This window comes from Oncorhynchus nerka, linkage group LG15 (genome assembly GCF_034236695.1).
Source record: "Oncorhynchus nerka isolate Pitt River linkage group LG15, Oner_Uvic_2.0, whole genome shotgun sequence".
NCBI lineage: Eukaryota > Metazoa > Chordata > Actinopteri > Salmoniformes > Salmonidae > Oncorhynchus > Oncorhynchus nerka.
The window spans coordinates 43,357,928-43,370,388 of NC_088410.1; the positions used below are offsets into that span (position 1 = coordinate 43,357,928).

At 46.1% G+C, this 12,461-nt stretch overlaps 1 protein-coding gene across 4 annotated transcripts in view; it reads right to left on the bottom strand.

Annotated features, from left to right (window-relative positions):
• Positions 1 to 182: 182 nt before the first annotated feature.
• The window catches only part of ubap2a (ubiquitin associated protein 2a), a 40,501-nt gene continuing 28,222 nt past the window's right edge, over positions 183 to 12,461 (bottom strand). For 2 of the 4 annotated variants that reach the window (XM_065001627.1, XM_029682424.2), the window contains exons 11-27: positions 12,123 to 12,291; positions 9,485 to 9,776; positions 9,087 to 9,343; positions 8,506 to 8,699; positions 7,946 to 8,219; positions 7,551 to 7,587; positions 7,286 to 7,454; positions 7,023 to 7,053; positions 6,630 to 6,906; positions 6,378 to 6,469; positions 5,947 to 5,997; positions 2,763 to 2,853; positions 2,135 to 2,515; positions 1,934 to 2,038; positions 1,582 to 1,652; positions 772 to 954; positions 183 to 542 (exon numbers count right to left, since the gene is read on the bottom strand). In XM_065001627.1, coding sequence (XP_064857699.1) covers positions 447 to 542; positions 772 to 954; positions 1,582 to 1,652; positions 1,934 to 2,038; positions 2,135 to 2,515; positions 2,763 to 2,853; positions 5,947 to 5,997; positions 6,378 to 6,469; positions 6,630 to 6,906; positions 7,023 to 7,053; positions 7,286 to 7,454; positions 7,551 to 7,587; positions 7,946 to 8,219; positions 8,506 to 8,699; positions 9,087 to 9,343; positions 9,485 to 9,776; positions 12,123 to 12,291 — 2,770 coding nt within the window. In that variant the 3' untranslated portion in view covers positions 183 to 446. Of the gene's footprint in view, positions 543 to 771; positions 1,005 to 1,581; positions 1,653 to 1,933; positions 2,039 to 2,134; positions 2,516 to 2,762; positions 2,854 to 5,946; positions 5,998 to 6,377; positions 6,470 to 6,629; positions 6,907 to 7,022; positions 7,054 to 7,285; positions 7,455 to 7,550; positions 7,588 to 7,945; positions 8,220 to 8,505; positions 8,700 to 9,086; positions 9,344 to 9,484; positions 9,777 to 12,122; positions 12,292 to 12,461 lie in introns of all 4 variants that reach the window. The other 2 variants (XM_029682423.2, XM_029682422.2) reach the window with 1 other exon arrangement.

Sequence of the window (12,461 nt, forward strand, 5' to 3'; positions counted from 1 at the left end):
GAGGGTAATTTCAAATCCGAAGTGCTGGAGTAACGAGAATTCCTCTACGCCAATACTTTGGGCTCGCTGTATAAAATGTGGGAATCAAGCTATCAATTACCCTCAATAGAAGAGTTTGGAGATGTGTGAAATTATGCTTAGCCGTAATGTTCATGTGTGCATACAAAAATCATCCACGCATGTTCTGGTTCAAGTACTGTATATTCACCAACTTCATAATTACTTCATGATATTTGATTCCTATCATCCTTCAAAAAAATCTAAACCAAATTTCATGTCCTACTAATACATATATACTGTATAAATACATACATAAATATATTTTACATACAACAGCCATACATTTTTAAAGGGGAATATTGGGGGGGGTGTTTTAAAGTCCCCCCCCTCTGGTCTGACAAGTCAAGATAGGTGGGCATGATGCAGTGTGTACACACACAGCCCTGTCAGTTGCCCCAGTATGGGGAGCTGCCGTAGCTGGACTTGTTGACCTGGCTCTTCTGCTGCATGCTGCTAGACTGGCCTCGCTGGCTAGGACCTCCCTAGAGACAGGACAGCGTCACCACACTGATATAGACATGCAAAGTGATGGCTAGTGTGGGTGCAGGCTTTTGTTGAAATAAAACTGATTAACCAAATCAGTCTTGATTGAAGACTTGAGTAGAATCAGGTGTTACTGCTTGGCTGGAAGAAAAGCCTACAAGCACAGGGTAGGATTGATCTAGCCAGTGGCATGTTAACACAAGGTTGTAGACTGGGTGAATGTGTTACCTGTCCGTCCGGGGCCAGATGATGGTGCAGCATCTGAGAGTGGGGTTGCTGGTGGGCAGGCTGCAGGATGTGGAGGAAGGGGGCGGGAGCGTAGCCACCCGGGGCCCCTCCAGGACCCCCCATAGCCGAAGGCAGGTTGAAAGGAGGGGGAGTCCCCGCATGGAAACCCTGCTTATCAAAGGACTGGAAACGGACAATTGGAGTGCAAAGTCAAGGTCAGTGATTAGATTTATCTGGGGAAAAAAACGACCATAACACAGTTAATAAGCTCTGGCAAAGGACTAGAATTGAAATCATAACTGATAAGAGAGTATTGTGTTAGTGTATGATCCCGGGGAGATAAGCCCTGATGGACTAATGGGTATCGTAATGATGTACAATGGAAAAAATATAAACGCAACATGTAAAGTGTTGGTCCCATGTTTCATGAGCTGAAATAAAAGATCACAGAAATTAACCTTGAGGCCCATTGTAGCGTCATTCATCCGCCGCCGTCACCTTCATTTTTCAGCATGACAATGCACAGCCCCATGTCGCAAGGATCTGTACAGTGTCGCGCTGCATGAGGCAAATGGTGGTCACACCAGATACTGAGTGGTTTTACGATCTATACTTTTCTTTTTTAGGGTATCTGTCACCAACAGATGCATATCTATATTCCCAGTCGTGAAATCCATAGATTAGTGCCTAATTCATTTATTTCAATTGACTGATTTCCTTATATGGACTGTAACTCAGTAAAATCTTAGAAACTGCTGCGTTTATATTTTGGTTCAGTATAAATAAAAATCTGAAACACAAACATCTCACCTGGGTCTTGTTGTAAACACTTCCACTGATTTCTGGGACCCCGGAGTTGCCTGACGTCACAGATATGCCGCCTAGCATACGATAAAATATTTAAATAGTTGAACAAACATTCGTATCATAGTCAAAAGCATGACTTAATGCCTCTTAAAATCAGGACAGCTTATGACTTTTGCCCAATACTGATGAAAAAATGTATCAGATGTCATTGAAATGGCAATATTTATTTATTTCACCAGGCAAGTTCTAATTTTTAATAATAGAAATACATTTTTAAAAACACCACAAGAGTTAGAACCGTGCATGGTAACGATATGGGGTCAGATGACCGGGATTTAATGGGAGGGTGATGTACCTTTACCGGGGCCTGTAGCAGCAGATTTGGCCTGGCTCTGGGAGGAGTTGCTATAGCCCTTGCTATAGTCTACGCCTGCTTGGCCCTGGGTCAGGTCCTCATACCCTGAGACCAAAACAACAACATACTGACATCAACTCTCTTTTCCACAGTGGTCAACTAGATTGTTGGTGTGTGTCTCCCTCTCTCACGGTAACCAACCTGAGCTGAAGGTGTGCTGGCCGTAGCCGCTTGGCTGCTGCTGCTGGAAGGGGCTGGCTGAGGGGTTTCCCAAACCCACACCGTGCTGCTTGGCTGGCCCCTGTCCCTGGGGCATGAACATGGTGTGGCCGTACTGGAAGGCAGCGCCAGGCATCCCGGGGTAGTAGGGCAGGCCTGTGTAGCTGTAGCCTGGCGGGAGGAAGGCCTGCTGCTGCTGGCTGTTGTGGTGGCCCTGGGGTTGGCCTTGAGGCTGGGGCTGGGGGGGTTGTGGCTGGGCCTGGTTCTGCCCTTGGCTCTGGCCCTGTTGGGGCTGCTGTTGGGCCGACAAGCTGCTAGGCGCAGGGGAGGTGGAGTCACCCCTGCCAAACTTTGTGACTTCACCTGCAGAGGAAGGGAGAGGAGGGAAGATTACGGAAAGCGTAACACATGGTAAAGATGTCCCCCAGGGGTGTGTGATCGTACCTGTTACTATTTTAGCAGAATAAACATGAACGATTTTCCTTTTTTTTTATCCCCCTCAGCTCCATAGTCATGGAAATATTGTCAAGCTAGTTTATAATTCCAGTTCCAAAAGTTTTAAAACAGTTGACAAAAAGGGTTTGACAGTAGCGCTGCTAGAGTTGCATACCTGAGTAGGGGTTATTGGCGAGGCTCCCATCTCTGCCAGAGAGTGCTGCGGGACCAGGGAATGTGATTCCGTAGTAATCCTGCAAAGAGGGCTTTACGCAGAGAGAGACCAGATCAGAAACATAGAAATCCAAATCTGTCTAATTGGAATGAATGGCAGTAGCCTGGTTGCAGTGTCTGTTCAGCTATTAGGTTCCACTGCTTGCCACTCCTGTCTCTTTGCCAAAGAGACTGGCCTTCCGGTTATCTTTAAATATGAACATTTATCATTAATGAACTTGAGATCGGAGGATTTGATTCTGATTCGATAACCCTCACAGCTATCATCCAATCACAATGTTTATGCAAATTAGACTGATAGGAAAACATTCTAACTTATTTCATCACTTTCATTGTAAACATTCTAACATTGGGCATTCTAACCTTATACATTTCATTGTAAACATAAACATTGGGTGCGAGAAAACGGATTCGGATTCCCCTTTACTGCATTTTTACCACCAGCCAATGTGATCAAAACACAACAGAGAAGCTCTCGCCATTCAAACTTCACCGCCAGTTCACAGTGTGAACACTGTAGCTTATTTTATATCCAGCAAGCAAATCCTCCAAATCCTCAAATCTATACAGTACCAGTCAAAAGTTTGGACACATCTACTCATTCAAGGGTTTTTCTTTATTTTTACTATTTTCTACATTGTAGAATAATAGGGAAGACATCAAAACTATGAAATAACACATATGGAATCATGTAGTAACCAAAAAAGTGTTAAACAAATCAAAATAGATTTTATATTTGAGATTCTTCAAAGTAGCCACCCTTTGCTTTGATGACAGCTTTGCACACTCTTGGCATTCTCTCAGACAGAAATACTCCTCGGCACCCCTCCACAGACAATCCCGCAGGTGAAGAAGCCGGATGTGGAGGTCCTGGGCTGGTGTGGGTACACATGGTCTGCGGTTGTGAGTACAGGTTGGATCTAAAACGACGTTGGAGGTGGCTTATGGTAAAGGAATGAACATTCAATTCTCTGGCAACAGCTCTGGTGGACATTCCTGCAGTCAGCATGCTAATTGCACACTCCCTCAAAACTTGAGACATCTGTGGCATTGTGTTGTGTGACAAAACTGCACATTTTAGAGTGGTCTTTTATTGTCCCCGGCACAAGGTGCACCTCTGTAATGATCATGCTTATTAATCAGCTTCTTTATATGCCACACCTGTCAGGTGGATGTATTATCTTGGCAAAGGAGAAATGCTCACTAACAGGGATGTAAACAAATTTGTGCACCAACATTTGAGAGAAATAAGCTTTTTGTGCATTTTGAAAATCTCTGGGATCTTTTATTTCAGCTCATGGGATCAACACTTTACATGTTGCGTTTATATTTTTGTTCAGTATATATTGCTACTTCTGGGACATGCATTGTGATAGGCTACTGGTTCAGGAGCTATTAGAGAAATAGAGAGAGGATGGAAGAGAGAGATGCCAATGGAGATGCCAATGGAGATGCCAGAGTTTGAATTGTGCAAGAACGGAACAGATCTGTAAGTTATAAGTGAATTAGGCTGGGCTATTAAACAATACTAGCCTATAATATATATATATATATATATATTAGGCCTTGCCTACTACACTGAATCAAAGCGATCAGCATCTGTGCAATTCATCCAGAGACAAAAACAGGGTCTGTCTGATGTGCCAATGAATTGAAGACGAACATCACCAAATGTGTCAGTTTAATTAAATGTACAATAATAAAAAAGTGTAGTACCTAGGCCTATTTGAGACCCTGGCTGTTGACCTAGGCAACGGATTGCCAAGCAGGGACTGGAGCTACTTTTCGGAAATGGCAAACTCGCGTTCTTATCCATAAACGCATTTCCAAGTGCACGCGCACTGTCCGGCAGCTCACATCAGCAGGTAGCCTTATCATTAGGAGTGACGTCTAACGTGGATCGCAAAAATAATGATTAGGATCACATTTCCTAGACGTTTGTCAGCCAAGCACGAGTGATCAGTGTAGCCTTTTATCGTCCAGACATCATGTTGAACTATCTTCACGCATAGATTAAAAACCACCAAGCTTTCATCGTCGACTCAATTGAATGAAGAACAAAAAAAATCAGAATTACCGGGGGGAAGTTTGGAAAAACTAATGTCCATTCAGAAAGTTTCCTAAAGCATCCTGTCTGGATTCCATCTCTTAATTAGAGGAGAGAAAAATAACATAACTGAAGTGAGCATAACACAATTGTAAAAATGTAAGCAAGTCCCGTCTTTCCTCGTGAATAGGATGCAAGCGAAGCAAACGTAGCTCGATTGAATCTTATGGACTAATACAGTATTTTCTGTATCATTATTTCTCGCTGTCTCTCTCTCAATACGGAGTCCTTTCTAGCCACTTTGAACAACATGATTTTGCATTGACACCGCCTTCTCACAAGGTAATAACCACACCCCGTTATAACGGTATTGTTAATTGTTGTTCTTAAAATTCTAATTCTATATTGTGCCAAATTTGCACGCACCCCATGTTCCATAACGTTGTCATGGAAAATAGGTTGCTTTTAACTGCCAATCAGAAACTGCGCCGTAAACTGAACGTTGAGATTGCCGAAAGGCCATTCTGTTAGCTAAAAAGATTGGTACACAGACTAGTAGAGTAGGGTGTTCAATCTAAAACACATCTTTTGACCAATTGGTAAAATTATGTGTAGATAATCCTCTAAGAAAACCAATGGTCCAAAATGTCTCTATCATAATCCGTTCAAAAGTTATGTTTATTTTGTTCTACCCGTGTAGGATGGCCAAAATTGGGTGACTAAATCAGACCAAAAAAAGTGGTAAAAATACAAATCTGGAAAATAGATTTGCGTCAGCTAGGCTGGATGCTGTGCGAGAATTAAGGCCAACTGACAGGCTCACTGTTGAACTCATCTTTCTTCTCGAATCCGGAGGACATAAAACAATATAGAGGTGAGATAGATATCGATTTTGAGACATGACATACAATACTTTTTATATTTTAGTATACACTTTTCATATTAATATGAAATTCCTGTTCTTTTTCATAGATTTCTCACAAAAACAATATGTGGGGAAGTGCCAAGATGGAGGCAAGGTGGCTTAAACAGCGCCCCCTGTCAGTCATCAGTGCATAGATAAATCATTGAGACTCACCATAGGCAGTCTGGACTGTAGCATGTGGAGATCCTCATAGCCGTAGATCTGCTGTGGAACACATGGCAAATACAGTCACTTGAATGGATCATACACCCAAATAACAAAATATGTTTCTTTACTTTGAAAGCAGGGAAAGGAAAAGCGGGATAACCTAGTCAGTTGTACAACTGAATGCATTCAACTGAAATGTGTCTTCCGCATTTAACCCAACCCCTCTGAACCAGAGAGGTGCGCAGGAATGCCACAATCAACATCCACGTCTTCGGCGCCCGGGGAACAGTGGGTTAACTGCCTTGCTCAGGGGCAGAAAGAACGATTTTTACCTTGTCAGCTCGGGGATTTGGTCCAGCAACCTTTCAGTTACTGGCCCAACGCTCTAACCACTAGGCCAGGAGAGAGAGTGACACACAAACAGACACAATAGTTACCGGGTAGGCAGGCAGCAGGCCTCCTGGGCCCATGATGTACTGGTTGGGCAGTAGTGGGGGAACCCCCTGAGACAGGTTAGGAGGAGCTTTACCTGAAAAACACAAGAACAAAACACACTGCTATCTAGACAGAATTACAGTTTCACTTATAGTCTTTTACGTTTGTGTTTTAATATGTAGGTGAACGTGACTGTACGAGTGTGTGTATACATGTATGCGTGCGCGCGTATATTCATGCATGTTTGTGTGCACCAGTTGAGGAGGAGAGCAGCGGTGCGGTCCTGGGGGCCGAGGAGAGGTTCGCTTGGGCCGTGGTCCCGTTGGCACTGAGCCCCAGTGCTTGGCTGGCGTGATGCCCGCTGCCACCCATGCTACTGACCATGCTGTTCATGTGGCTCATGGTGCCCATGATGTGAGCCATGCCGCTGTTGACCTGGTGGAGTGACTGGGCTGGGGCCTGTGCTGGGGCAGAGGAGTAGGAGCCAGACGAGGGTGCCAGAGAGCTCACACTACTGTCTACACTGGTATACTACACAGAGAGAGGTAGAGTGAGAGAAACCGAGAGAGTTAGTTACAGAGGAGGTTGTACTCGGTATGGTATCTCTTAAAAGAAGCGCGTGTGTCTGTGTGTTGAACAGTACTCACAGTGAGAGAGGAATGACTACTGCTGCCATGGCTACAATGGGGGAGAGAGAGAGAGAAAGAGAGAGAGATACATTAATGAATGTCCTTAATATCCCCATTTGCCTTCTGCTCTTGATTTAGATATATTTACAATCCAGTATCTATAAATTGACCGAAGAAAGTAACTGCATTTCTAGCCTATAATGGCAAAACTTGGAATTCTGTATGTATAAATTGTCTCTAACTCACGTCAATGCAAGCGCGTAAAGGCAAGTGCGTGTTACCTGCTGAGTGGTGCCAGGCTGGCAGAGGGCATGTCGTGTGGCAGACTGGGGAGTGCCGAGCTTTGGGAGGGTATGGAGGAGGGCATGAGGGCACAGGGGGCAGGGGCACTGCTGGTACTGATGCTCAGAGAGGGAGACTCCGGCTTTGGCGTAGAGGAGGCTGACGAAGCTGGTGAGAGAGAGGGAAACAATCAATTAAAAAACACAAATCCTGAGGTCAACTGACAAAAAGAGCAGCACAGAATGAATGAAATGTGTAACTTACGGTCCATAGCAGACGTCCTCACACCATTCAGACCGTTCTGTTGAGACGAGCAAACGACTAATGAAACATTGGATTCTTCACCCATGTCAACTTTACTTTATTATCCCAACATTGCGAAATGCATTTATCATTCATATTTCATACACAACAAATGATGTGTCTCATTATTGCACAACCCAGGACACTGAGACTGTGTGGGAGCCCTGAGTCTTGTTCATTAGGGAACACCATAGCCAAAACCTTCTGCAACAGAACACAAAAACAAGCGATTCTTATAGGACAAGTTCAGGTAGTCTATCCCGGCTTCTGGACGTTTTCTTCCATTTGGTACCTAATGAATACTGTTGGCCTGCAGTGTGTTCGTTATGGCTTACACTAGCCAAACTTAGACTCACCATGATTGGCCCGGGTGCCTCTTTGCTCTGGGAGAAGGCCAGGTGTGAGTGAGGGGCCACGGGCCCACAGTCATAACCGCTCCCCACTGAGACAAAGGGAGACGTGGAAGAGGAGGAGGGCACCGAGGAGGAGATGGAGGAGGATGGAGTGGAGGAGCTGACTGTACCCATAGAGGAGGGGGTCAGGCTGGGCATGGGCACCGACGGGGAGTGGTAGACGGGCTCAGAGGATGAGAGAGGGAGGGGGATGGAAAGAGGGGTGCTCATAGATTCACTGGAGACAAACCGAGAAGGAGGTTTTAGTTAAACTATGTCGAGACACTTTAAAATGTATAATAAGAAGACTTCGTATGGACTTCTAGGGTGAGCTAGCATGGTCTTCAATCTGTTGACCACCCCTGGGGTGTGTTCAGGAGTGCAAAATAAAAGAATATACACAAGAAATTGTGCTGAAGAGATCGGACTGTCTAAGGCGAAATGTGGAATCATGTAAACTGGTTACTTTTTCTGTCTGTAACTTTCACCTCCCAGAATACACCCCCGGTGGAGATGTGACCCACCTGAGGGGATTGGAATAGAGGCTGGTCTGGCTCTGTGGGGCCGGGGTGGACTCCCTGGAGCCCCCGGTGACACACGTCTCCACGGAGCCAAAGTCCGGCAGGGCTGCCTCCGAGCCAAAGTCCAGTGCTCCGAACTGAACGTTAAGACCGGGGACGTCGGCAGAGCCAGGCATTTCCACCGCCGACGAGGGGATCTGGAGTGGAGGGGAAAGCTATTACTCAGAGGGGACTCATTGACGGGAAACAGCATCTTTATTATTCACAATCCTTTCATTTGAGAGAATCATCAGGATCTGCACAGATTTGCTAATCTTGATCGCCAATCCCCTCAAACACCCTTAGCTTCTTCATTTAGAGCAGTGCTCTTCAACGCTGGGAATTGACCAATTAAGCATCAAGACCTTGATTAGGTCAATCAGATGTGTTTGTACTGGCCTAAAACAAGAACCTTGATAGCCAAGGTTGACCATTCCTGTCATACACACTGGGTGAAGCCCAATTCTTTCCTTGATTCCTCCTGTCCTTGATTCCTTGACCTCACACAGGGAATCGAGGAAATATTTGTCTGTGGTTCCTTTTACCTTAGAGGTGGGAGGTATCCTTCGTTTCTGGGCCTTTAGCTGTGGAACGCGGTGCTGCTGCAGCGCGTTGCTGCCTTGAGTGTCCGGCCCGGCGCTGTGGGCAGGCTTGGCACCGATGGTGGCCAGGGGGGGTCCCTGGATGGGGGAGGGAGATTGGGCTGGGCTGGGCTGGCGAGCAATGGGCAGAGAGGGGGCGCCGTGTCTCTGGGCCAGCTGGCTCAGCACCAGGGATGGCTCAGGCTGCAGCTTAAAGTCCCCTGGAGGGCGAACACACAAATACAGATCAGTCAGGCATACGGACTCAACCACCACATACAGACACATGGCCATTTAACAAAAAAAACAATATGCCAGGTATTTGAAATGATAGATTATTTTGGTTAATCTGTGTTACTCACGGCTGAAGTGGGAGGTGTGTGAGGAGGATGTGGCGCTGGGCTCTGGGACCTTGATATCCCAGCTTGAAGTGGAAGGCGGTGGGAGAACAGGGGCGGCTCCTCCTAGCCCTGGGAGTCTACTCCCCAGAGAGGTGTTACTGGCCCCCTGAGTGCTGGGAGGGGGGGCTGCCTGGGAGGATGGGAGAGGACCCAGGCCCGGGCCCTTCAGCTGCTCCAAGATCTGGGCCCCCGGACTGGACTGACTCCTCTTAGACTGGCCCAGGTCCCCGAAACCTGCCCCTAGCACTGACGACTGGCAGACAGAAGGAGAGAGTTGAGTGAATGGGGCCCTATGTTAATACAAGCAAAATATGGCAACCAAGTAAGGGAAATACCACTAGACTTTTTCAAAATGTTGTTAGGTTACAGCCTTATTCTAAAATTGATTAAATCATTTTTTCCCCTTAATCAATCTACACACAATAACCCATAATGACAAAGCAAAAAAAGGTATTTAAATATCTAAAAAAACAGAAATATCACATTTACATAATTATTCAGACCCCTTACTCAATACTTTGTTGAAACACCTTTGGCAGCGATATGATATGGTATGACGCTACATGCTTGGCCCACCTGTATTTGGGGAGTTTCTCCCATTCTTCTCTGCAGATCCTCTCAAGCTCTGTCAGTTTGGATGGGGAGCGTTGCTTCAAAGCTATTTTCAGGTCTCTCCAGAGATGTTCATTTCGGGGCTCAGGCTGGGCCACTCAAGGACATTCAGAGACTTGGTGAACCTTCGCCCCAGCACCCTGGAGCAGGTTTTCATCAAGGATCTCTCTGTACTTTGCTCTGTTCATCTTTCCCTCGATCCTAACTCGTCTTCCAGTCCCTGCCGCTGAAAAACATCCCCACAGCATGATGCTGCCACCATCATGCTTCACTGTAGGGATGGTGCCAGGTTTCCTCCAGATGTGTTGCTTGGCATTCAGGCCAAAGAGTTCGATCTTGGTTTCATCAGACCAGAGAATCTTCTTTCTTATGGTCTGAGTGTCTTTAGGGGCCTTTTGGCAAACTCCAAGCGGGCTGTCATGTGCCTTTTACTGAGGAGAGGCTTACGTCTGGTCACTCTACCAAAAAGGCCTCTGGAGCTCTGTCAGAGTGACCATCGGGTACTTGGTCACCTCCCTGACCAAGACCCTTCTCCCCCGATTGCTCAGTTTGGCCCGGCGGCCAGGTCTAGGGAGAGTCTTGGTGGTTCAAACTTCTTCCATTTAAGAATGATGGAGGCCACTGTGTTCTTGGGGACCTTGAATGCTGCAGAAATGTTTTGGTACCCTTCCCCAGATCTGTGCCGCGACACAATCCTGTCTCGGAGCTCTACGGACAATTCCTTCGACCTCATGGTTCGGTTTTTGCTCTGGCATGCACTGTCAACTGTGGGACCTTACATAGACAGGTGTGTGCCTTTCCAAATCATGTCCAATCAATTGAATTTACCACAGGTGGACTCCAATGAAGTTGTAGAAACATCTCAAGGATGATCAATGGAAACAAGAAGCACCTGAGCTCAATTTCTAGTCTCATAGCAAAAGGTCTGAATACTTATGTAAATAAGGTATCTGATTTTTATTTGTAATAAATTTGCAAACATTTCTAAAAACTTGTTTTCGCTTTGTCATTAGTTTTTATTTAATCCATTTTAGAATAAGGCTTTAACGTAACAAAATGTGGAAAAAGTCAAGGGGTCTGAATACTTTCCGAAGGAAATGTATATACAAAAGTATGTGGACACCCTTTCAAAGTAGTGGATTCGGCCAGTTCAGCCACAAGATTGAGCACACAGCCATGCAATCGCCATTGACAAACATTGGCGTTGAATGGCCTTACTGAAGAGCTCAGATGACTTTCAACATGGCACCAGCATAGAATGCTCGTTGGAAGCTTCATGAAATGGGTTTCCATGGCTGACCAGCCGCACGCAAGCCTAAGATCACCATGCGCAATGCCAAGCGTCAGCTGGAGTGGTCTAAAGCTCGCTGCCATTGGACTCTGGAGCAGTGAAAACGCGTTCTCTGGAGTGATGAATCACACTTCACCATCTGGCAGTCCGACGGACGAATATGGGTTCAGCGCATTCCAGGAGAACGCTACCTGCCCCAATGCATAGTTCCAGTGAAGGGAAATATTAACCCTACTGCATACAATGACATTCTAGACGATTTTGTGCTTCCAACTTTGTGGCAACAGTTTGGGTAAGGACCTTTCCTGTTTCAGCATGACAATGCCCCATGCACAAATCAAGGTCCATACAGAAATGGTTTGTCGAGATCGGTGTGGAAGAACTTGACTGAACTGCACAGAGCCCTGACTTCAACCCCATCGAAAACCTTTGGAACGCTGACTGCGAGCCAGGCCCAATCACCCAACACCAGTGCCCGACCTAACTACTGCTCTTTTAGCTAAATGGAAGCAAGTCCCCGCAGCAATATTCCAACATCTAGTTGAGAGGAGGCTGTTATAGCAGCAAAACTGGGGACCAACTCCATATTAATGCCCATGGTTTTGGAATGAGATGTTCGACGAGCAGGTGTCTACATACTTTTGGTCATATGGTGTATGTATCTGAATGGTTTTAAAGGGCACGAGTATGGCTCACCAGGGCGGCGTGTGCATAGCTGGTGCTGCCTGTGCCAATGGCCGACCCGTTGCGGGGGGGGTGATGGTGGGAGTTGGTGAAAACCAGGCTCTGTGTAGAGGGGGCATCCCCTCCTCCTCCTCCTCTTCCTTCTCCCACTGGCTTCTGCAGCAGAGAGGGCAGGTCCAGACTACAGGAGACACATATCATTATTACAACACATGATACTATTTCTATTGCACACATACCCACTACGGAGAAAGTCTGATTAAAATCAACACAGTCATAACGGGGACCATGTCTCAAGGGAAGGGTCCATACGTCCTTCCTACTTATTATGCACATCCAAATGTATCTACC